Here is a 25,221-nt window from a genome sequence, read left to right on the forward strand (position 1 = left end):
TAACTATATAATGAACTTTAAAAGAGGTACTATACTATTTTATTTATTCTGTCTTATAGGATTGATTATAGTAGCTATGAGTGGAAACTCAGCAGCAACGAATATTTTCACATTTGCTCTCATTTTAGTGTAATTTCATTAGCAGATTATATATAGTGCCAAATTAAATATTCTCTACAAAATCCTAACTTCATAACTCATTTCCCAGCATCTCCTTGAAATAACTAAGAAGAAAATTGATATGATTGGAGACACACATTCATGGTCATAGTGATTGGTATATTTTGCCAGAAACCAAACCAAATCCTTCCTTTGCCATTGAGTCTGTTCCTACTCATGTTGGCCCTTTAGGATAGAGTAGAACTGCCCTATAGGAATTCTAAATCTGTAAATTCTTATAAAAGCAGACTGCCCATTTTTCTCCCTCAGAACAGCTGATGTGTTGCAACTGCTGACTTTCTAGTTAGCAACTGAGCACATACCAGCTGCAGTCAGGCCTCCTTTATATTTTGCTAGTCTTGGGTGATTTTTTGTTTTGTTTTGTTTTGTTTTTTAGTAGTACACACTCTGGTGCCTTAGTGGTTACCCATTGATTGGGTTGCTAACTGCAAGGTCGGCAGTTCAAACCACCAGCCACTCCTCAAGAGAAAGGACTTTCTACTCCTGTAAAGAGTTACAGTTTCAGAAGCTCGCAAGGGTAGTTCTACCCTGTCTTATAGGGTCACTATGAGTTGCCATTGACTCAATAGCAATGAGTTTGGTTTTGGAGTTTGTTATTTTAGTCAACTAATGGAAACCAGAATTTTTTTTTCCATTTTATTGGGGGCTCATACAACTCTTATCACAATCTATATATACATCCATGTATCAAGCACACTTGTACATTTGTTGCCATCATCATTTTAAAAATATTTGCTTTCTTGAACCCTTGGTATCAGCTCTTCATTTTAAAAAAAATCATTTTATTAGGGGATCATACAACTCGTATCACAATCCATACATATATCAGTTGTGTAAAGCACATTTGTACATTCATTGCCCATCATCATTCTCAAAACATTTGCTCTCCACCCAAGCCCCTAGCATCAGGTCCTCATGTCTGCCCCTTGTGTAAGTATAAAGGCCTCAGAACTGGAAGAGTGATTTGCTCTTGGATATCATTCTAGTCCTGTGGTGCCTGAAGTGACTTTCACTTTGCTATATAGTTTTCTAAACGTTGTTGTCACTGTAGATAGTATTTGAACTTTCTTCTCTAAGAGGAATAAGTTTCAATAGTTTGGGTCTGGGATTTTATTCTGTTATTATCGAAGATTTCAAACTATGTGAATAGTGTGATGAATCTTCATGTGCCCATCACCCGGTTTTAATAATTATCAATATGGCCAGTAGGCCCCCACTCCCTACCATCATCCTGGATTATTTACTCCAATTTCCACGAGCTTGTTCTTTCTTTGTTGTTAGGTGCCATTGAGTTGGCTCTGACCCTGTACAGTCTTGCGCTGTCCTCACAGTTGTTCCGATGTCGAAGCCCGCAGATGCAGCCACTGTGCCCATCCATCTTGTCAAGGACCTTCCTCTTTTGCTGCCCCTCCGCTCCACCAGATGTGATGTTCTTCTTTGCCACACATGTCTACCCTCACACATACCTACCTTACCAAACATGATGACCTTTCTTTAAACACATGCATATGACAATTACTGCTACTTAAAATAAAAAGTAAATTCCTTTTTTTCTTTTTCATTTTTTTAATTAAAAAATCATTCTATTGAGGGCACTTTTTTTAAAGTAATTTCTTAATGTCAAGAATGCTTATGACCAGCTTCTATTAGTAGTTTATTTAAATCACAGTTAAAGTAAGATCGGTGTACATGTATTAAGATAGATTAATATGTCTTAACTGCCTTTTAAGACACAATAATTTTTTTCTCCCTCGACTTTTTTAGTTTATTTTTTGGAGAAACCATGTTGATTATCCAGTAGACATTTTTACAGTTTATATTTTACTGATTGAATCCACACTTGTTTTTTATACTTGTTTTATACTTTGTATTTTGATTTAGAAAAATATATATTAATATTAATGCATATATTGAGCTGCTTTTTTTGACCAGTTCTGTCACCTAAATGATTGGAGATAGAAACCTGCATTTCCCCCAGAAGAATTTATTTCAAAGGCAGGCATTGAATCTGCTGTTCCAGGAGAGAGACATATCTGATTGGAGCACATGGGAGTAGATGAAGGGGGAGAAGAAGATGGAGCACATCCTGGCCCACCAGGCCTTGAGGACGATGTTCCTGATAAGAGCAGCCAGTCCACAGAGAGGACCACATGGCCGGCCCCACTGTGAGACATGACGCCCCTCACTGACCCTTAGGCCAACAGGGGACAACACCAGAGACACAGTATAGGAATTGCACCCGATCTGATCCTGCCACACCGAGGCAAAATACTAAGGGGGTGCAACAGAACAGCAAGGGAATGGAGCAGCGAGGTCCCCAGGGAATACTGAAGGTGGACTTTGGGGCTAGGGCGTGGTGCTCCAACAGATTAGACTAGAAAACACTCCTAAAGGCCAACAAACAATCCTTGAACTAACTACAAGCTTTTCTTTCTTGTTGTGTTTTGTTTTGATTTGTTGTTGCTTTGTTTGTATATTGTTGCTTGGTTTTGCTCTGTCTTGTTTTTGTGCATGTTATTCTCTACAGGTCTGTCTAAATAAGATAGGCTGGATGAACAATCTGGAGGAGAAAACAATGGGGCATACAGTTCCGGGGGGGGGCATGGGTGAGTGGGAGGTGGGGGGAAAGGTAGTAGTGTTAACAAACCCAGGGACAAGGGAACAACAAGTGATCCAAATCAGTGGTGAGGAGGGTGTGGGAGGGTATGCTCAAGGGTAATGTAACCAAGAGGACTTGCTGAAACCCTGGTGGGGACTGAACATGGTAGTGGGACAGGAGGAAAGTCAAGGGTAATAGAGGAAAGAGCTGGGAGGCAAAGGGCATTTATAGAGGTCTAGATAAAGACATGCATGTATGCAAATATATTTATATATGAGGATGGGGAAATAGATCTATGTGCATATATTTATAGGTTTAGTATTAAGGTAGCAGAAGGACATTGGGTCTCCACTCAAGTAATCCCTCAATGCAAGAATACTTTCTTCTATCAAATTGGCATTCTATGGTGCTCACCCTCCTGACACAACTGCTGTAGACAAAGCGGGTGAATAAGCAAATATGGCGAAGAAAGCTGATGGTTCACAGCTATCAGAAGAGAGCGTCTGGAGTTTTAAAGGCTTGAAGGTAAACAATCGGCCATCTAGCTCAGAAGCAACAAAACCCACATGGAAGAATCACACCAGCCTGTGTGGTCACAAGGTGCCGAAAGGATCAGTTATCAGGCATCAGAGAACAAAAAATCATATCATTGTGTGCTCATCTCCATGGTATGATCGCTGAAGACAAATGGGTGCATAAGCAAATGTGACGAAGAAAGCTGATGGTGCCTAACTATCAAAAGATATAGCGTTTGGGGTCTTAAAGACTTGAAGGTAACAAAGCCCACGTGGAAGAAGCACACCAGCCTGTGCGATCATGCAGTGTCGAAGGAATCAGGTATCAGGCATCATCAGAACAAAAATCTTACCTTAGTGATGAGGTGGAGAGTGTGGAGTGGAGACCCAAAGCCCATTAATAGGCCACTGGCTATCCCCTTACAGAAGGGTGCAGTGTAGCAACGATGAAAAATACAGCTCTCCTCTAGTTCCTAAATGCTCTCCCCCGGCCCCCATTATCATGATCCCAATTCTGCCTTGCAAGTCTGGCTAGACCAGAGGATGGACACTGGTACAGATAGGAACCAGAAACAGGGAATCTAGGGCGGATGATCCCTTCAGGACCAATGGTGTGAGTGGTGATAGTGGGAACGTAGAGGGAGGGTGGGTTGGAAAGGGGGGACCCATTACAAGGATCTACATGTGACTTCCTCCCTGGGGGATGGACAACAGAAAAGTGAGTAAAGGGAGACATTGGACAGGTCAATATATGACAAAATAATTTATAAATTATCAAGAGTTCATGAGTGAGGGGTAGCTGGGAGGGAGGGGAAAAACGAGGAGCTGATGCCAGGGTCTTAAGTGGAGAGCAAATGTTTTGAGAATAATGAGGGCAGTGAATGTATAAATGTGCTTTACACAATCGATGCATGTATGGATTTTTGATAAAAGTTGTATGAGCCCCTAATAAAACGATTAAAAAAGAAAGAAACCTGCATTCATAATGACAGTGCAAAATGTAATGTTTGTTTGAAGTCACAGAAGACCTTGACTTTTCTGATGTGTTTAACACTGAGTCAATAATTAACTATTGTGAAACATTCAATCTCTGGTAAACAGTGACAAAGGATTAAAATCAACTGCTGCCCTGATTATGATAGACTCGATTTTCGTTTGACTTAGTCATGCTGTTTAGTGTACATTGAGGATTTTTGACTTGTCTTTTATCTCTTCTACAAAGATACTACCTGAGAGCATCATCACATTCAATTACATCATCAGAATCCTTCTTAACAAATGTAATCCTGTCTTATAAAATTGTCTAATATAAATTATAAACTCCATGTATACAGTTTCTTTTCTTTTTTATTTCTAGCCAGGACTAAAGGAAGTGGTTGAATCCTGTCGAGGAAAGAACCTCTTTTTTTCTACGGATATTGATGATGCCATTAAAGAAGCTGACCTTGTCTTTATTTCTGTAAGGATTTTCCTTTGTTGTTTGAATATTAATATGTTCTTGTCTATCTGAAAGTTTCAATGTACATTAATTAATATGAAGCTACAACATTACTTACTGTACAGCGGTGTTTACTGAAGTGGGTGATGCCACACCCTCTGGGAACTTCTGGAATGATCGGGGGAACTGCAAAAACAGATACCTATACTTTATGCCATAGTTTTTTTTTTGTTTGTTTTTTTTAAGCAAGTTATTGGGGCTCATACAATTCTTATCACAATTCATACATATACATACATCAATTGTATAAAGCACATCTGTACAGTCTTTGCCCTAATCATTTTTTTTTCTCTTTTCTTTTTTTTATATGCCATAGTTTTTAATAGCCACTGCGACACTGAATAATTTTTTTTTCTCTTAGAGGGGTGGTAGGCCAAATAAATTTGGGAACTATGGTATAGAATTACCCAGTTGAATTTTGGTTACTACTAACTTTATGTCTGTCAGTTCACCAAATCTTACAATCATTTGGTTAAATATTCATAGTCATCTTGTCAAATACCACTTCAGAACACTGAACCAGTGAACTTGGAGAAAGTTCTATCTGACATTTAGAACTAGAAAGTACTGATAAAGCAGGAGTACATTATGATCATCTGTGGGGGGGGGTTGTGCGTATGTATGTTACATCATTTCTTGCTTTCACTGGTTCATAGAGAAGACGTAAAGTCAACTCATTTGCATAGAATACAGACATTCCTGCTGCAAATGAACTTGTGCTCTGTTGGTATAGTGGGCTACATAATGGTCTGCTAACCACAAGGTCAGTAACTCCAAACCAACAATGGCTGTGTCAGAGAAAGATGAGGCTTTCTGCTCCCATAAAGAATTACTCACAGGAGCAGCTCTGCCCTGTCCTATAGGGGTTCTCTGAGTCAAAATCAACCTCATGGCAGTGAGTTTGGTTTTTGAGTTTTATCTCAATGAACTATGTTCCCAAAGTCATTTTAAATTTAGTTGTTTGGAATTTTGTGTTTGTTGGTTATCATGCTAAACCCCCAGAAACCTTTAAACTTACTAATGTAATTTTGGAATGAAAAACTAACTCATGGATTAAACGTGAGTAATACAATGTTTGAATCAAGATAATTTATTAATATCTCATAAATATATACTCAAACATCCTATATGTGATGGTATAACTATCACCAATTGCAACATACGATTATTGCCTTGTGAATAAAGGGAAAGCCAAAGGGGTGAACATACCGATTATACTCGAGTATAAGCTGACCCGAATCTCAGCTGAGACACCTAACTTTTACCACAAAAACTGCATTAAAAATGTGCTGAAAAACTTGGCTTATACACGAGTATACATGGTAGTCTCTGTCCCATAAAATAAAGGAAAGAACTTCTATGGGATCCTTATAGAGTAAATGTTACTCATTGGTTATGTATAGTAAGTATTTGTAGATTGTTGACTAAGGAGTTCTTTTGACAGTAGTGAGACAAAAGTAGTAATGTAAGGATATGTGAGCTCCAGAAGAAAGTGGTAATGAAACTAGAAGTAACGCCACTCATTATTCTCTGGGAAAAAAGCTGTAACTAAAAAAAAAGAAAAAAGCTGTAACTGCCTTTTTCCATGAAATTGATAGCCTTGGAAATCCTATGAGACACTTCTACTCTGTTCAGTGGAGTTGGTATGAGTTAGAATCGACAGAACAGCGATGCATTTAACCACTTTCAAAGTAATCTGGTGCAGTGGTTAAGCGCTCAGCTGCTAACCAAAATGTTGGTGGAAAAAAAGGTTGGTAGTTCAGACCCGCTAGTGACTGAGGGAGAAAGATCTGAATATCTGCTTCCATAAATATTACAGCCAACAGAATTCAACAGCATATTACAAGAGTTAGACACCATAACTGTTCTATTGAGTTCTCGCTGCTGGGTGCTTTCGAGCTGGCTCCAACCCATAAGGACCCTGTGCACAACAGAACAAAACACTGCACAATCCTGTGCCATCCTCACAATTGCTCCTGTGTCTGAGTCTATTGATGCAACCACTGTGTCAGTCCATCTCATTGAGGGCCTTCCTCGTTTTTGCTGCCCCTCCACTTTACCAAACATTATGCCCTTCTCCAGGGACATGTGTCCAGAGTATGTAAGACAAAGCCTTGCCATCCTTGCCTTTAAGGAGCACTCTGGCCTTCTTTCTCTCAGTATAGATGTTTGTCCTTTTAGCAGTCAATGGTACTTGCAGTATTCTTCTCCAGCACCACAATTCACATGTAGTGATTCTTCGATGGTCTTCCTTATTTAGCGTTCAACTTTCACATGCATATGATGCAGTGGAAAGTACTCTGGCTTGAGTCAGGTGCACCTTAGTCCCCGAAGTAACATCCTTGCTGTACCTTACTGTAAAGAAGTCTTGTGCAGCAGATTTACCGAATGCAATACATCTTTTGATCTCTTGACTGCTGCTTCCATGAACATTGAGTGGAGATCCAAGTAGGACAAAATCCTTAACAACTTCAACTTTTTCTCTTTATCATAATAGGATATTATAAGAGCTCTAAGAACCTCCAATAAAATTATTTAAAAACAAGCAAAACTAAGTGCCTAGACTTTGGGCTCATGAATTATTTTCTGCCTACCTAAAAGTCTTTCTTCAAATAGTATTTTACATGCTAAACATACTAGCTAATTTATAACTTTAAAGAGCCAGAAAAGCATTTGTGAATGATAATATAAACATTTTAATTGATTTTTATAGATATATTTTAAGCTATTAATAATAAGCCTATAAAAAGGGGGAGTAAAAAAAGGAAGTTTAAACTGAGTTTTAAGAATTATATTACATATAATAAAGAAAAGAACGAAGACACATTTTTAATTTCAAACTTTGAACGCCTTAACATTAAGAATTGTTTCATTCATCTTTTTAATTCTAGAGCTTGGCTTAGAACCTGCCTTCCCTGATTCATAGAGAGTAACTTCTCAACAAACTGTATTGACTATATTCTCCTGATGCTTCTGGAATTAAACTGGTTCTATTAAGCTTATAAAATGTATTATATCCGTTGGGGGTAGGGGCAGTGGAATGGGGGGCATTATTCTTTGTAATTGGTTTTGATGTGTCTATATGTGTGAATAAAGAGAACCCTCCCCTCATTTTGTTTTCCATACCGCACTCCCTCAACAGGATTGAAATAAAACATGCTTCTGTTTTTTGTAAAAAAAAAAAAGTATTATATCCATGGAATTGAAATATGGTTAAACAAGCGTAACTTATAGTGATTAACTTGAACTTAGCTGGCTAATTGGTGATACAAGGTATTTCTGAGGAATCCCTGAATATCTCACAGGTACTCTGGTCTTTATCCTCTGTGTTTTCATTAGGTGAATACTCCGACAAAAACCTATGGGATGGGGAAAGGCCGGGCTGCCGATCTGAAGTACATTGAAGCTTGTGCTAGACGCATCGTGCAGAACTCACATGGGTACAAAATCGTGACTGAGAAAAGCACAGTTCCAGTGCGAGCAGCAGAAAGTATCCGTCGTATATTTGATGCAAACACAAAACCCAACTTGAACTTACAGGTATAGAAAAGGGAGGGTTAGAATCTGTTGCTGCTTATGTCAATATTAAAGTCATGAAGTTGCCCATAGGTAAGTGCAGTTAACACTCTTCTTTTCTTTCTGTTTTTAAACTCTCATTTTCTCTGGGGTTGTAGGTGTTGTCCAACCCTGAGTTCTTGGCAGAGGGGACGGCCATCAAGGACCTAAAGAGCCCAGACAGAGTCCTGATTGGAGGGGATGAAACCCCAGAGGGCCAGAAAGCTGTGCAGGCACTGTGTGCCGTGTATGAACATTGGGTTCCCAGAGAGAAAATTCTCACGACTAATACTTGGTCTTCAGAGCTTTCCAAACTGGTTGGTACATAGCATTCAACTCCCCATTTAAATGTAAAGCCAAGGATTTTCAAATTATGAGATAATTTTCATGAGGGGAGGGATCAACTATCAGAGCATAAAATATTTGGGGAAAATCTAAATTTTTTATAAAATGGGAAGTACATTAAAATTACCATTTTTCTTTCATCATCAACCTTTTAATCTCTTAATCTTCTTTCTCTTCTCAAGTAAAACGTATTGCTTTACAAAGCCCTCCAATGCCTTCTCAAATTTGAGTATCTTTTTCATCTCCCTTAGTAATTTGAATCAGCTTAATGAAGTGTAGTATACATGTATAAAATTGTAATTTTAGCTCATCATACTTCACTTTTCTTTTTCAAGGCAGCAAATGCGTTTCTAGCCCAGAGAATCAGCAGCATTAACTCTATAAGTGCCCTCTGTGAAGCAACAGGAGCGGATGTAGAAGAGGTAGCGACAGCCATTGGAATGGACCAGAGAATTGGAAATAAGTTTCTGAAAGCCAGTGTTGGTAAATTGAATTTTTTTTTCTAAGTAAAGTTGGTTCTTTTTGCTACATAATCAACTTTAAACAAATCTTTAACTTAATGCCCTTAAAAAAAAGATGCTATTATACATATGGCTTTCCGCCTACCAGGGAGTTTTTTAAGTGAGGCAATAGTTACTTACATTGTGTGGTAATTCCTCACTAGTTCGGGAAGATACACATCATTCGGTGTAGTATTTCGTTAAAACATTTAAGAAAAACAATTTTGGGATATCACATATAAAATAATTCAATGAACAGCTTATTTAATCAAGCATGAAAAGAATTCCCTGCTAGTATATTTATGAAAATGGGACCTTGTGACATACTGTTTAAGGTAGCTAAGCACCGGTGGAGTACTGGGTTGTGTGTTGGGCTGCTAACCTCAGGGTCAGCAGTTTGAAACCCCTAGCCACTCCATAGGAGAAATAAAAGGCTTTTACTCCTTTAAAGAGTTAGTCTCAGAACCCCTCTGCCCTGTAGAGTTACTGTGAGTCCAACTGGACTCAGCAGCAACGAGTTTAATAACATTAATATAAAGATGAATGCAGTCTTTTACAGATTGGACTTTAGGCAGCCTATTCAATATTTCTAGGGTCCTTAGCTCTCTTTGGAGCTTTGGTCGTATAGTAGTTATGCTTTCAGATGCTAACCACAGGTTAGCAGTTCGAAACCACCAGGCACTCCATGAGAAAGATGGGGCTTTCTAGTCCCATAAAAAGTTGGTCTCAAAAAAAAAAAGTTAGTCTCAGGAACTCACAGAAGCAGTTCTCCGCTCTCCTACAGGGTCACTATAAGTTGGTATCAACTCGATGGCAGTGAGTTTTTTGAATGCCATTTAGAAGTGGCTTGGTGTTTACACATTGGACTATTAACCTCAAGGTCAGTCGTTCAAAAGCACCAGGCACATTAAAAAGAAAAAAGCACCAGGAAGAAGATGAAGCTTGCTATTCCCATAAAGTTACAGTCTCAGAAACCCACAGGAGCTCTTCTTTTGTCCTCTAGGTTTCTGTGAGTTGGAATTGACTCGATGGCAGTGAGTTTTTGAATTATGCCCTCTTTAATATTTTAAAATGTTGAAAAACTAAGGTGTTACTTTGAGGATTGAGATGTGTCTGGTTGACACCAGGACCTTTTCATTCACTTCACATGCATAAGCGAGCTGGGCAGGGAATAAGGCAGGCCAAAGAAAAATGAGGCCTTTGAGTTATGTTGTTGGTAAAGAATATTCAATAAACCATGGACTGCCGAAGCAACGAAGAAATCAGTCAGAATGCCCCTGAGACGTGAAGACGACGAGACTTCGTCTCACGTGCTTTAGACATGGGATCGTGAGGGAGCAGTTCCTGGACAGAGGCATCAGACATCACGCTTGGTAAAGAGAGGACGACCCTCAAAGAGTTGGACCGCGGCAGTGGCTGCAACAATGGCCTCAAGCATCACAACAGCTGTGACTGGAGCACAGACCAGGCAGTACTTCCTTGTTGTGTACACGGTGCCTGCAAGTTGGAACCAACGTGATGGCGCCGAACATGGCAACATGCTTTCTCCCACGGCTGCTTCCCTGCCTTTATTTATTATTTTTATGTTGTTTTCTTCTAGCCACCACTTAATAAAAATACAAGGGGTCTTCAAAAAAGTCATAGAAAGAGCATGTGTTTTTTTTTAACTATGCATGGATTTCTTTTATCTTTTTTGCACCTAATTAAACATGTACTGACTTGTTACAACATATCTGGATAGGATCTAGTTTGAGGCACGAAAGAAAAGACATAAAGACATCCGCTTGAAAAGAGCCACCGTCAGAGTAACGTGAATTCTGCTAAAATTGCAACAAGAACATCAAATTTAAAGTGAAGCCTGGGTGAAAAAATGGTGAAATCAATACTTTATCAAAAATGTATGGGGAAAATGCCCGAAATAAATCTGCAGTTTACAAATTAATATTTTTTTAAAGAAAGGATAAAACTGTTGAAGTTGAAGCCTGAGGGGCAGGCCACCCACATCAATTTGTAAGGAAAAAATCTTGTTCTTCCCGTAATTAAAGAGGACCGACCAACAGTTAACAGGAGACACAGTAGCCAAAATCATAGACATCTGAGTTGTTTAATTTTACACATTCCTGGCAAATTTCTGCTCAATAGGTGCCAAAACTGTTGTGCCCAGATCAGTTGCAAACAAGACACTGCTTGCCAAGGAGATTTGAAACAAGTAGGATCAAGATCCTGAAGAATTTCTTTAAATAATTTTAAGAGGAGATGAAATAGGGCTTTTCCAGTAACGACCTTGAAGAAAAAGTGCAATCAAATCGCTGCCAAGAAGTGGAAGTGGTCCAGTCAAGAGGAAAGGTCATGTCAAGGGTGTTTGTTTCAAACTAGTTTGTGTTAGTTGCCATTGAGTCTTCCCATGCATAGGCACCCTTTGGACAACAGAGCAAACACTGCGCAGTCCTGAGACATCCTCCAATTGTTCTTATGTCTGAGCCATTGTTGAGGCCACTGTGTCAGTCCATCTTGTCGAGCGCCTTTTTTGCTGCCCCTCTACTCCATGCAGATATCCTTCTCCAGGGTCTGGTCTCTCCTGACAACGTGTCTAAAGTACATCCTTGCTTCTAAGAAGCACTCTGGCTGTACTTCAAGACAAGATCCATCTCTACTTTTTGCAGTCCATGATACTTTAAGTATTCTTCACCAGCACCATACTTCAAACATTGATTCATCTTCAGTCTTTATTCAATCTCCAACTTTCACATGCATATAAAGCAATTGAAAATACCATTGCTTGGGACAGACACATCTTGGTGCTCAAAGTAACCGTGCTTTTCAACACTTAGGAGAGTCCTTGTACACCACATTCACCCAGTGGAGTGCATCACGTTTGCCGCATGCTTCTATGAGCACTGATGGGGGGTCCAAGCGAGATGAAATCCTTGACCACGTCAACTTTTTCTCCATTTCTCATGATGCTCTTTTGGTCCAGTTGTAAGGATTTTGGTCATCTTTACATTGAGTTGTAATCCATACTGAACATTGCAATCCTTGATCTTTAGCAAGCAAGTTTTCGCACCAGAGGAAAAGGTGTGGCCGTGATGTGGCCAGGACTTGGGGCTGAGGGTGGTGGGGGAAGGACTTGCTTGCGAATCACGTAGAATTTAAGTCAGTTTTACTTTCCTCCTTTTGCAGCTGCTCAGAGCAGTGCGTAGGTCTCTTGGGTAAGGAATCTGGAGAGCTTTTAAGGTCGCAACCCTTCTCTCTCTCTAAAACATTCAATTTTATTTCCTTTTCTCCTCGTTCTTATTTCTGGACTCTAACCCCCCATACAGAGGAAAACAGAATGCATGTAGTTGCAGAGCCCATCTAGTGAAACTGGTCATGTTCTAGTAAGCGCTCCGGTGGGTATGTGGTTCGCTTTCCCTTACCCCTGTTTCTTCCCTGTACCCTCCCCCACTTCATTCCAGCCCTGGCTGCCAGCCCTGGCCACACTGTCATCGTCAAAAGTCTTCTCTCTTCGTGTGAAACCACTTCCCCCCTCTATGGTAATGGAGTCATGAAGTCTTTATCTTTATGCGCTTGACAAACTTTGCTGAGCATGGTGCCCTCCAGTTTTGTCCATGTCATGAGATGTTTGACCATCTTGTCATGGTTTTGTAAGGATGCATAAGATCCCATTGTGCGGATGTGCCCGTTTGTTTACCCGTTCTTCCACAGATGGAGTTTGATGGTGTCCATATTTTTGCTATTATGGAAATTGCCGCAATAAACATGGGTGTACATATATCTGTTTGTATTTTGTTCTTTATTCCTATAGAGTGTAAACCGATTAAAGAGATTGCTGGATAAGAAGGTATTTGTATTTGTTTAAGCAAGCACCATACTGTTTCCTAGACTAGTTATACAATTCTACTGCCAATAAGTGAGTGTTTCACACTCGCTACATCCTCTCTAGTAATTTTTCTTTTAATTTTGCTAATAGTGTCAGTTGTTAGGTGGTATCTCATTGTTTTTTATTTGTATTTCTCATATGGCTTATGTTTTCGAATTTTCTTCATATGATTGTTGGCCACATGGATGTCATTTTTAATAGTGTATTCAGCTCTTGTGCCATTTTTGTTTGGGATATTTATATTCTTTTAAAAAAAATCATTTTATTGGGGGCTCCATACAACTCTTATCTCAATCCATGCACACATCCATTGTGTCAAGCACATTTGTACATTGATGCTTTCATCATTCTCAAAACATTTGCTGTCTACTTGAGCCCTTGGTATCAGCTCCTTATTTTCCCTCCTCCCTTCCTGCTCCCCCCTCCCTCATGAACCCTTGATAGTTGTATTTTCCCTATAAAGGTTCTCTTTTCACTCTTTTGCTGAAGTCTTTTTTTTTTTTAATCATTTTATTGGGGACTCTTACAGTTCTTATCACAATCCATACATACATTCACTGTGTCAAGTACATTTGTACATATGTTGCCATTACCATTTTCAAAACATTTTCTTTCTACTTGAGCCCTTAGTATCAGCTCATTTCCCCTGCTCTCCCACTCTCCCACCCTCATGAACCCTCATAATTTGTAAAAAAAAATTGTATCATGTCTTATGGTTCTAGGATTTATATCTAGTTCTATAATCCTTCTTGAGGTCATTTTGGTACATGGTGTAAGGTATGGGTCCTGTTTCATTTCTTTATAGGAGGACATCCAATTTTTCCAGTACCATTTATTGAAAAAGCGATCTCTTCTCCACTTAATGTGTTTTAGTCCAAAGTCAGGTATCTGCAGGTGCTGGGCTGTATTTCTCCCATTGAGTGAGAAGCTGTGCTAGACATTCATTTTGCATATAGGGGATTTCTTATGTTGAGGAATTTTTCTTCTATTCCTATTTTATTAAGTTTTTAAATTAAAAACAAATGTTCACTTTTATCAAATGCCTTTTATGCATTGATTGATACATGATTATTTTCCTTTGTTTATGTGGTGTATAGTGATTGTTCTTCTAATACTGAGGCATCTTTGCAAAACTAGTCTGGACCTCTTAGATTTTCACTGTTGCCTTCCTGTTGGCTCGAATTATGTTGGAAGATTTTGGCATTTATATTCATAAGGGGGATATTGGTCTTTGACTTTCCGTTCTGGTGATGTCTCTGTTTGGTATCAGGGTTATGCTTGCGTCCTAAAATGAGCTTAGTGTGGTATATTATCCTTTTTGTGAAATCTATATTTTGAAATCGTTTATGTAAGATCGATGTTAGTTCTTCTCTAACTGCTTGGTAGATTTCCCCAGTAAAATCAGACTTTTTGTCAATGGGAGTTTTTTTTTTTTTAACCCCTCCCCCACCCGGATCTGTCTGTCCCCCTGGAACTGTCTGCCCTATTGTTTTTCCTCCAGATAGTTCATCCAGCCTGTCCTATTCAGACAGACCTGTGGAGACACTAACATGCACGAAAACAAGACAGAGGAAAACAAAGCAACAGTATACAACCAGAGAATAAAACAACATAAACAACCCACTGACAAAGAACAAAACAAAACACTTCACAAAAGAAAGGCTTGTAGTTCGTTCAAGGATCGTTTGCTGGCCCTTAGGAGCATTTTCCAGTCCAGCAATGGGAGTTTTTTAATGACCAGATCTAATTCTTGTGTTTTAAGCCTATGGAGGCTTTCTACATTGGTCTACATTAATTTAGGTAGGTAATATGTTTCTAGAAATTTATTAACTTCCTCTTGTTTTCCAAATTTGTTGGAATACAATTTTTCATGATACTATATAATTATCTTTTGTTTTGGCTGATTCTGTAGTGATGTCCGTTTAATTTCTTATTTGCTTTTCTCCTTATCTTCCTTTGTTAAGGTGTCAGTGGTTTATCAATCTTTACTCATCCTTTTGAAGAGCCAACTTTTTGTCTTACTGATTTTTTTGGTTTTTTTATTATCTGATTTATTTATATGTGTTCTAATATTTGGTATTTTTTCTTCTAGTGTATGAGGGTTCATTTGCTGATCTTGTTCTAATTGTTGTAGGTGATGTGGTAAAGGGTTTATTGTAATTCTTTTCTTCCTCTTTGATGTGTATTCCGAGTACTGTGTTTCTTGTGTCCTAGAGAGATTCTGGTTAGTTGTATTTTTGTTCTCATTTCTTTCAAAGAATTTAAAAATTGTACTCTATTTCTTCAGTTTCCCAGTGGCTTTTAAGAAAAGTGTTTAGTTTCCATGTCATTGGTTTTATTTATTTATGGCTTGCAGCCTGATGGTTGATTTCTAATTTTATAGCATTGTGATCTGAAAAAAATGGTTTGTAGTATCTCAATGTTAAGTTTTTTGATGCTTGCTTTGTAGTCTGATATATGTAGTACATTCCATGTACCCTAGAAAAAAATGGATATTGTACTTGAGTTGGGTGAAGTGTTCTGTTTATGCCCACAGAGTCCAGTTGATTAATTATTGTATAGTTTTTTATTTTTGCTTTTTATTAATCACTTTATTGGGGGCTCTTACAAATATTTATTTTTGTGGGGGGGGGCTCTTACAAATCTTACAACAATACATCCTTCAACTGTATTAAGCACACTTGTACAGATGTTGCCATCACATTTCCAAACCATTTTCTTTCTACTTCAGCCCTTGCTATCAGCTTCTCTGTTTTCTTCCTTCTGTCCCCCTGTATAGTTTTTCCATATCTTTGTTGACTTTTTTGCTAGTTGTTCTGTCTTTTAACTGTGGCAACAGTTTTTTGGGACACTGAAGGCATTTTGCTTGTTGACTTTGTTAAAGTAAGAGACGTGGGACAATGCCCTGTGGTTGCTGGGTGCTGTTGTTTCAGGTACAGCACTCCAGTCGATGGCAATGGGCCAGAGCAATACTGTGATGTATGCATGGGGGCTGTTCCTTTTCAGCAGCCTCCATAGCCCGGTCACTGGTACATGGCACATTTGAAAAAAATAAATGTGGGACTGCGATACCACATATGAAAAAAAGAGAAGAAAATAAAAAATGACAAAAATTCAAATGTCATAATAAAACTTAAGATTATTTGCAAACTACTTAAAATGTTGACTAATGTCACACAAGGTATCAACCCATGAGTTCTCTCCAACATCTGTAATGTAATATGAGAACTCCTAGCATAGTCTGCTTGTTGATTTGGCATGTGGTTCTTGCATAAAATATGCTGACTTTTTCTTCAGGTTTTGGTGGGAGCTGCTTTCAAAAAGACGTTCTGAATCTGGTGTATCTCTGTGAGGCTCTGAGTCTGCCTGAAGTAGCTCGCTATTGGCAGCAGGTACTCATCTTTATCACCAACAACGTATTATTACCGTTAACGACAACGAGTCATGCTTTGCCTACGAGACGTGTAGCCGGGATATACTTATTTACCCCAAGAAAACTATTTTATTTTATATTTATTTACTTTATTAGACTTCAGTGTTTTTACTTTGTTGGTGTTTCAGTTTGGTTTTTTTTAAGCATTTTATTGGGGGCTTATACAACTCATATACATACATCAATTGTATAAAGCACATTTATAAATGCGTTACCCTCATCATTCTCAAAGTATTTGCTCTCTACTTTGTTGGTGTTTTGCTAAACAACTATGTTGGAAGTTTCTTAGAAGCCAGTATTTCCCGTAATGTTAAACTAAATTTGTTCCCAGAATAATTCAAGAACTGTTATTCTTAATTTTAATTTTTTTTATCTTGAGAGGCATAAAAGCGCAATCATATTGCATAAAGTATTGCATAACCTAGACTGCAATACTTTCAAGTAGTTTGCATGTTTTGATATTTGTTTTATCTTTTCCAGATCCACAGGGCTAAAATTAATGACTTTTCCCAAATTAGGAACATTGAATGGGCTCTAGGAAAGAGTTAACATTTATTTAACCCTCATGATCTCTCATTTATAGATGGAAGGTATCCCTGGGTGGGGCAAATAGGTAACTCACTTGGTTACTAAATGGGAGGTTGGAGGTTCAAGTCCACCCAGACGCAGCTCATAAGCAAGGCCTACTAATCAGCTTTTGAAAAATCAGCCACCGAAAACCCCATGGGGCATAGTTCTTGATTCTTTTCTGACATATATGGGGTCTCAGTGATTGAGAATAGATTTTATGGCAAGTGATGCAGTGGTTATGAAATAGAATTTAATCTGTAAGGTTAGCACTTTAGAACCACCAGCCTGCTCCAAGGGAAAAAGACGGGGCTCTTTCACTCCCATGAAGAGTTTGTCTTGGAAATGCACAGAGGCAATTCTGCCCTACAGGGTCTTTCTGAGTTGGCATCAACTTAGTGGTAGTAGGTGGTTGTTTTTTGTCCCTTTTTTTTTGAGATTGGTTATATATGAGGAAACTTAGGTTTAAAGCCATAAAGTAATTTGCCTAATATGCCTTTCCCAAATAGTTTACTTTTGTTAACTTTTTTGTTGTTAACTTTTCTCAGCAATAGATATGGGTGAAAAGCTAAGGAAATGTGCTTTATTTTGAAAGAGAAATATATATGTTTCCTGTTCCTTCATTCAATTCAGCATGATGACTTCACCTTAGTATCGTGGGGAAAATGCAGATAATGGCTGACTTACACTTGGGCCTAATTTCCCAAGTTCCTAAATTCTCCAGGTTTGAGTTGACCCCTAGAAATTTAATACCATTTAAAAAATGACAAACAGAACTGTCTCTTTCCTTATATTCACCTGGTTACCAACCTGAAGTCTTATTTATATAATTCTTGGAAGGGTAACAGATTAGGTGATCAAAGATTCTTAAAATATTTAATTTAAAAGCCTATCAAGTATTTGTGGGGGTGTGGACTGCCTAGAGACAGCTATAACAATGTATATTGTTTAATTGTTCCCTGTCTACTCTTACAGTCAATTTTGGTCAAGGGTGGGGAGTTATGGAAGGGGAGAAGTAAAGCAGGTAATATTTGGGGTTTGATTACTTACAACCTTGTTTCCACGGGTCTAGAAAGTTGACAAAGAAGAAAAATCACTGAATTTATTTACCATATTTAGGTTGGCTCATTGCTGTATTCAAATACTCTTATGGATGAATCTTCTCTAGCCTCCCCTTCTGTACATTCACCTTAGCCCAGTTCATGGAACGGCAAACCAAATGGAAGGAAGAATGTCTAGGATGGCTTGTAGGAAGAAAGGAAAGGGGGCTCATCCCCTCATTTTTTTAATGTGTACAAGCTAAAGAGGTTGGTTACTCTTTGCCTCCAGTTAATTTGGAAGGGTTGTAATCGTAAAAGAATACTCAACATAAAATCTGATTAATGTTAAATTATTAGCTGCACCTCTTTTAACTGATCATTGCACAATTGTTTGTGTAATTTCAGGTCATAGACATGAATGACTACCAGAGGAGAAGGTTTGCTTCCCGGATTATAGACAGCTTATTTAACACAGTGACTGATAAGAAGATAGCTATTCTGGGATTTGCATTCAAAAAGGACACTGGTGATACGAGGTATCAGTTACTTGAAGTATTTCAAACCCTACTGAGAGTGTGAAACTCTTTACCTTATCCTGATTGGTTGGTTGGTGGAGGTGTGTGTGAGATGTATACAAAATAGGTGTCAGAGACTCTGAAACTTGCTTTTGAACTCAGAGTAGGTAAAGTGAATGGAAGAAATGAAGTAAAAAGCTGAATAAAAAATGTCAAAGACCAGCTCACGAAGACAAAGTATAATGAAATATGCAAAAACGTAGAGTTGAAAAGCCAAAAAGGAAAATAAATCATAGAAGCCATTTCTCAAATGGAAAGAAATAAAGAAGAAACTGAAGCCTAACGTTGCTCCTTTGAAGGAGTCTAGAGGTGAGATAGTGACTCGTGCAGGAAGCATGAAAGGCAATATACAGTAAGAGAGAGGTCAGCCCAAAATGTTTGGGACAGAGGAAGGCCTTGAGAAGAAAATGAGATAGAAGCAACAAAGGTAATACAATTATATGGGCAGTCTTGCAATGAAGGTCATCACTTGACAGAATGACTCAATGGCAATGAGTCTCTGCTATACAAGGGACTACAAAGATAAATACTCAAGCTGAACAATTAGGAATGCAAATAAGACTATCTCCTATATATGTATACATAGATTTGAAAGCTGAGATTTCTATATGTGCAAAAATAGATTCAGGAATACATTACAGCATGGGAAGGCAAAGTTGACCGTTTTGCAGTCCTAATCAAGCATGAGAAAATGTCACTGGGCCTCGGGGCTCAGGATCACAGTCTGGGGGCGGCACCACCATCAACTAGCATAAGGTTCACAAAGATGGTGTTTTACATGCTGCGTTGATGCGTAGCGACTGTGCTCTTAGCAGGTGTGAGCAGCCTCTGAGATGCAACTCTGGTCCCCTCTTGTCCCGAGAAAGAAGAGTGCGGAAATTCAAAGACACGAGTAAACGATTAGTCCCAAAGACTAAGAGATCACATGAGCCTCAGCCTCCACAACTCTGAGACTGCATAGACTACCATAAGATAAACTACTTCTTAACTTTGGAGGGGATTCCATTAGAAGGTCCTGGATAGAATGGGAGGAAAATGTGGAAAGAAATACAAAATCATAGGGAAGACCAGACTTACTGATTGGCTAGAGACCGGAACCACTGAGATTGGCTCTTTGACATTCTTTGCCCTGTGGCTCAACTTGCAGCCACATGCTAGGCAGGTGTACAAGGTTAACCGCCGCAGGGAAAATCCAATAGGTACCATTTGCCCAAGAAAAAAGGTCAAAAGGCAGGAAGGCTTCTGAAAGAAAGGAATGAAAATTGGGAACACAGGGAAGTGGGAATTATAATCAGCATCACAAATCTGCTTTGCAAACTTGCACCTAAGTCATAAAAAGAATGTTGAAGAACTAGGATCTTTCCCAACACACACAAATATCTTCGGTTAAGAGCTAAGATTTTTATTTATAATGTCAACTAATTAATTGTTAATATTACCATTTCTAAAAGATTATAAATACTAACATGCTGTCCTTCTCCCAGGACTGGTCTCTCCTGACAATTCTTCAAAAAGCATGTAAGACAAAGTTTGGCCACCCTTGCCTCTAAGGTGTACTCTGACCCAACTTCTTCCAAGACAGCTTTGTCCTTTTAGCAGTCATGGTACTTTCAATAATCTTCTCCAGCACCACAATTCAAACGCACCGGCTCTACTCCAGGCTTCCTTATTCAAATAGTGTTCAGCTTTCACATGTGTGCCTGGCAGTCTGCAGCACTGTGTGTGGTGGCTCATGTACTGCGGAGGGAGGAGCAGTGAAAGGGAGGCGGGCCCACAAGGAGATGGCCCGACATCACATCGTGGCTCCAACTATGGGCTCAGGCACAGGCACAACCAGACAGCGTCTCATTCTGTTGCACGTAGCGTCACCATGGACCAGACAGCAGCCAACACCATAATATTTTCAATGACCTCATCTGTGTACAAAACCTAGTGAGTGAGTAAGGAAGACAGAGGAGATTTTATGTATTTGATTTGTGAAGTGGTGAATAATATTACTAGACGGCTAGAATGACTAAACCTGTCTGGGGGAAGTACAGCCAGAATGCATCCTTAAAAGCGAGGATGAGGACTCCCCCACGTTGGACATGTTGTCAGAGAGACCTGTCACTGGAGAGGGCCCTCGTGCTTGGTGACGCAGAGGGTCGTTGGAAAGAGGAAACCCTCACAGCTGGATGCTGCAACAGTGGCCACAAACAGCCATAATGCTACGATGCACAGGATCGAGCGTGGTTTCATTCTGTTGCACATAGGGTTGCTATGTGTTGCAAGAACGATATATGGTTATATAAAACAAAGATTCAAAGTAAAGTCATCATTAATTTGCTCATCACTTAGCCAATTTAAGAAACACAGTCTTAACCTGTATCTTATACTCCCTGAGTATTAGAATGTAATGCATTAAAATACAGCACTATACTTTGTTTTTTTCTTTTCAGAGAGTCCTCTAGTATATATATTAGCAAATATTTGATGGATGAAGGTGCACACCTCCATATTTATGACCCCAAAGTACCCAGGGAACAAATCGTTGTGGATCTTTCTCATCCAGGCGTCTCAGCTGATGACCAAGGTAAGGCTGGAGTATGGCCTCCCACACTTTTCAACCTCTTTGCCGTGTCCTCTCAGGTTTGAAGTGATCAGCTGTGAGTTACTGTTTGGTTGTGGGCTTTTTCTCACAATATTCCATAAATCCCCAAAGATTCCAAGACAGTCCTTCTGGAGCAATATGAGGATGCTCTGGACCCTGCACTATATCTTCCCCACTGGCACTTCAACCAAACTGCCCCACTTCTCTCAGCAATTTGGCTTCAGCATAAATTGGAGACTTAGGGATCTCGGAATAGATTACCATCATAGACCCTCAATTCCTTCTCTCTTTGTGGTGTAAAAATCCATGACTTCAAATAACTTTTCCGGTTGTCCTCCTTTGTTGTGACAGTGGCCCGACTGGTGACCATTTCCAAGGATCCATATGAAGCATGTGATGGTGCTCATGCTGTTGTTATTTGCACCGAGTGGGACATGTTTAAGGTGAAGTGACAAATGAGCTTAAGGGGAGAATTCTAGAGGTGTCCCGGTGTCAGTTAGGGCTCGGTATATGGGTGTGTACATGCTCCAATCTTCCTCTGTTCTGTCTTTGCAGGAACTGGATTATGAACGCATCCATAAAAAAATGTTGAAGCCAGCCTTTATCTTTGATGGACGGCGTGTCCTGGATAGCCTCCACAATGAACTGCAAACCATTGGCTTCCAGGTAATTCGGATCCCGGACTGTTGTCCTTTGGTTTGTAACATTGACCTTCTAATGGCATTGAGTTTTGAATTTTAAATATCTTCTTGTTTCAGCAATAGCATAACACTAGGACAGCCTGTTGGTTTTTGGGGAGGCTTCTTCAGGATTGTTGTAACTGCTTCAATCTCTCCCTAAATCTGTCATCTAACACTCATTCACTCCAGTGTTGGTCTCCCTGATCAATAGTTTCCAACGAGTCATCAGCTGCCCACGATAGAAGGACAGATGTGCCTGGCCTTAGCCTCGTGTAATGAAGATCAAATCAGAAACAGTGTGACTATGTTCTTAAAGCTGCGACATGCTACATAGATGGCAGGTGTACGGCAGCTGTTATTCCCAGCCACCCAGTTCCTTGTAGTCTTCTGCAGATTGTGGCTGTGGTGGTGTGGGAGGAATGCTGACTGTCGTCCCTGTGCTCACCACTGGGTGCTTGGAGGAAGTCTGGTCATCCATCAGGTGCTTACCCGATGCCTTTGAGAGCTCTGCTTTGCCCCAGGACGACGAGAACTCCAAGGGGAGATGGACAGTCTTTAAGTCCGCCCAGGACAGTACACTTGTATATGTTATTTCTTGGTCAAATTTACCCAGAAGTATTAAGAGGAGTACTTTCCATTTCCTCTGAGCAGTAGAGGGTGGAGTGGAGGGTGAGACTAGGGGCCAGGCTAGGAAGACTCAAGATACGTGCTCAGATTTTACTGTCAGCCTGTGAAGTTGTATCTTTGACATAAGATTGGTGATCCGGGATATATGTGGGAAATGATCTATAATGTGTAGAATAAAAGTGCACCCTATTTATTAAAAACTGAAGGCCTGTCGAGCTTTATGCATGGTGAACATGTTACCCAGGTTTGTCCTTATCGGGGCCTCGGGAGGAAGTGGTTGCAGCACCGTGTTTTTTACGAGTGAAGGAAAAAAGACTCAGAGGCTTCAGGTAACACAGGACGTGTCAGTGAGGACTCCAGCTGGGTCTTTCACCTCTGAAGCCTCAGGGTAAGGGCAGTGGAAATGAAGGTGGAATAGTAGAGAAAATATGAACTACCTGGACGTGAATCTGTTAAATGCTTTTATACCTGCTACTAAGACAATGTTGTTGGTAGGTGCCCTTGAGTTGGTTTTCGACTTAGAGAGAACCCACAGGACAGTGGGACTGCCCCCTGGGGCTTTCCGGCTGTGAGATTTACAGAAGCAGGTCACCGGGGCATTGTCCCTGGAGCTGGGCTGGTTCTCATCCCCACCATCAGTTAGCAGCCAAGTGGTTAACTGTTGAGTCAGCCGGGCTCCTTGCTAGACCAGTGGCAGGTGGTTCGAGGGGGAAGGGGTGGGGGGTGGTGAGAGCCTGGGGGTGAGAGGAGCAGAAAGGTGCATGTGTCATGTCAGCAGGACTAGGAAAAGTGGGGGATAGTCGACTCAAAGAACAAAACTGGGTACGGGAACCCAGAACGCTCAGAGCACCACACCACTTGAGAAACTTGTGCTCTTACAAAGAAAGCGTGACCTAGGTCCTTGTCCCCGTGATACTGCATCAGAAAGTTCTGATAGTTATGTATTGTACCCATTACTAATTCTTTCTAAAAATGTTTCCCCTAGATTGAAACGATTGGCAAAAAGGTGTCTTCAAAGAGAATTCCATATGCTGCCTCTGGTGAAATTCCAAAGTTTAGTCTTCAGGATCCACCCAACAAGAAACCCCGAGTATAGACCTTGACGGTTCTTTTTTTTTTAAACAGTTCTTGTTTGTCTTTTTTTACCCCCTAATCATTTTATTAGGGGCTCATACAACTCCTATCACAATCCATCCATACATCAATTGAATAAAGCACATTTGTACATTTGTTACCCTCATCATTCTCAAAACATTTGCTCTCCACCTAAGCCCCTGGTATCGGCTCCTCATTTTCCCTCTTCCCACCTCACTTCCCCCTCTTATTTGTCTTTTTCTGCTACTTCAGGATGACAGGTCTGACATTCAATGGTGAATGAACAAGTATTTTTTAAAGAAATAAAACTATTTTTTTAATAATCAAGTTTAAACTCACTATATGATGATTAGCAAACCTGGTAATTATGAATTTACAAGGTTTTTTAACATATTTTTATAATATTGTTACCTCGGTTATTGAATGAGTGGGAAATAATCATGTTGGTTTTAATGGTGTCAATTTTCTACAATAAAAGAATTAAACTTCAAACACTTCTCAGTTTTAAAAATGGCAGCACTTTCAGGATCACATTGCTTTGTTAATTTGTCAGTACTTGTGTATTTTTTGCCATGCTAAAGACTGGGCTAAGCCTGTTAACCTTTCAGGTTTCCGATTTAATGGAGTAAAGTGCTTTCATCTCTTGTCTCTCTGGACTGAGGAGGGGGTATGAACAAGATAAGGCTTTGTGTGTCTTTATTTTTTTGAATATGCTACGACATTTCCCCTCTCCTCTCATTTTAGAATGAATCTTACAGGTACGGTCTCGTGAAAATTCCGTTGATACTTTGTTTTAATGAGCTCTATCATTTGTTTGTTTTGTTTTGTTTTTTTTGCCTAAAATGAATGTCCCTGTACAATCAATACATGTATGTATAATTAGAGTCTTTTTGATAAGAGAAAATGGGTCATGTAGACTATTTCTCCCCCTTTTTGTCTCATTTTTCCTCAGTGCTCATGGATTTCTAACCCAAGAACCAACAGTGTGTGCTACTTGCCTTCGCTTCCTTCTTCTTCATAATTACAATTGTGCCATTTTAACATATCGTCTCATGCATAAATCTAAAGAGTAGACTTTCAACATTACTTAGTGGCATTTAAAAATAAGAATTTGATTGTCAGTATGTCTGTTTTTCTTATAGCCGTTGTTGATCTTTATGTTTTAGTGATTGTGTACTGTTGTGCTTCATTATCACTGAAACATGTCAGATGTCCCCTTGACGCATATGCTCTGTTGCGTTTGTACAGAGAGAGTCCGGGTCTTTCAGAGATAAATATAAAGATGCGGCAGACGCCTCTGTACAGATTTCCAACACATAAATAAAGCAAACGTCATCAACAACTGTGTGGGTGTGTTTTTTGTCATGGGTCTACCCACCATGACTAATGATCATGATAGTCTGATTTTTTTTTTTAGGGGAAAAAGTCACTCTACTCAACTAATGATAGAAGGGGAGGAAATTAAGAGACAAGCATTGGCCATGGGCCAAATCTAGAGTGCCACCTGCAAGCGAAGAAAGAGCTTTCTATTCTTATATAATA

General features: G+C 39.5%; 1 protein-coding gene and 1 non-coding gene across 2 annotated transcripts in view; both read left to right on the forward strand.

Annotated features, from left to right (window-relative positions):
- The window catches only part of UGDH (UDP-glucose 6-dehydrogenase), a 38,351-nt gene extending 13,336 nt beyond the window's left edge, over nt 1-25,015 (forward strand). The window contains exons 3-12 of the mRNA XM_075544421.1: nt 4,652-4,753; nt 8,132-8,332; nt 8,467-8,664; nt 9,028-9,175; nt 16,370-16,464; nt 18,518-18,648; nt 21,126-21,259; nt 21,629-21,720; nt 21,833-21,943; nt 23,570-25,015. Coding sequence (XP_075400536.1) covers nt 4,652-4,753; nt 8,132-8,332; nt 8,467-8,664; nt 9,028-9,175; nt 16,370-16,464; nt 18,518-18,648; nt 21,126-21,259; nt 21,629-21,720; nt 21,833-21,943; nt 23,570-23,680 — 1,323 coding nt within the window. The 3' untranslated portion in view covers nt 23,681-25,015. The remainder of the gene's footprint in view (nt 1-4,651; nt 4,754-8,131; nt 8,333-8,466; nt 8,665-9,027; nt 9,176-16,369; nt 16,465-18,517; nt 18,649-21,125; nt 21,260-21,628; nt 21,721-21,832; nt 21,944-23,569) is intronic.
- LOC142444248 (small nucleolar RNA SNORA84) lies at nt 15,975-16,109 on the forward strand. Its single transcript, XR_012783894.1, has one exon. It is a non-coding gene; the product is annotated as a small nucleolar RNA SNORA84 (small nucleolar RNA).
- Nucleotides 25,016-25,221: the final 206 nt, after the last annotated feature.

Source organism: Tenrec ecaudatus, chromosome 3 (assembly GCF_050624435.1).
Source record: "Tenrec ecaudatus isolate mTenEca1 chromosome 3, mTenEca1.hap1, whole genome shotgun sequence".
Classification (NCBI taxonomy): Eukaryota; Metazoa; Chordata; class Mammalia; order Afrosoricida; family Tenrecidae; genus Tenrec; species Tenrec ecaudatus.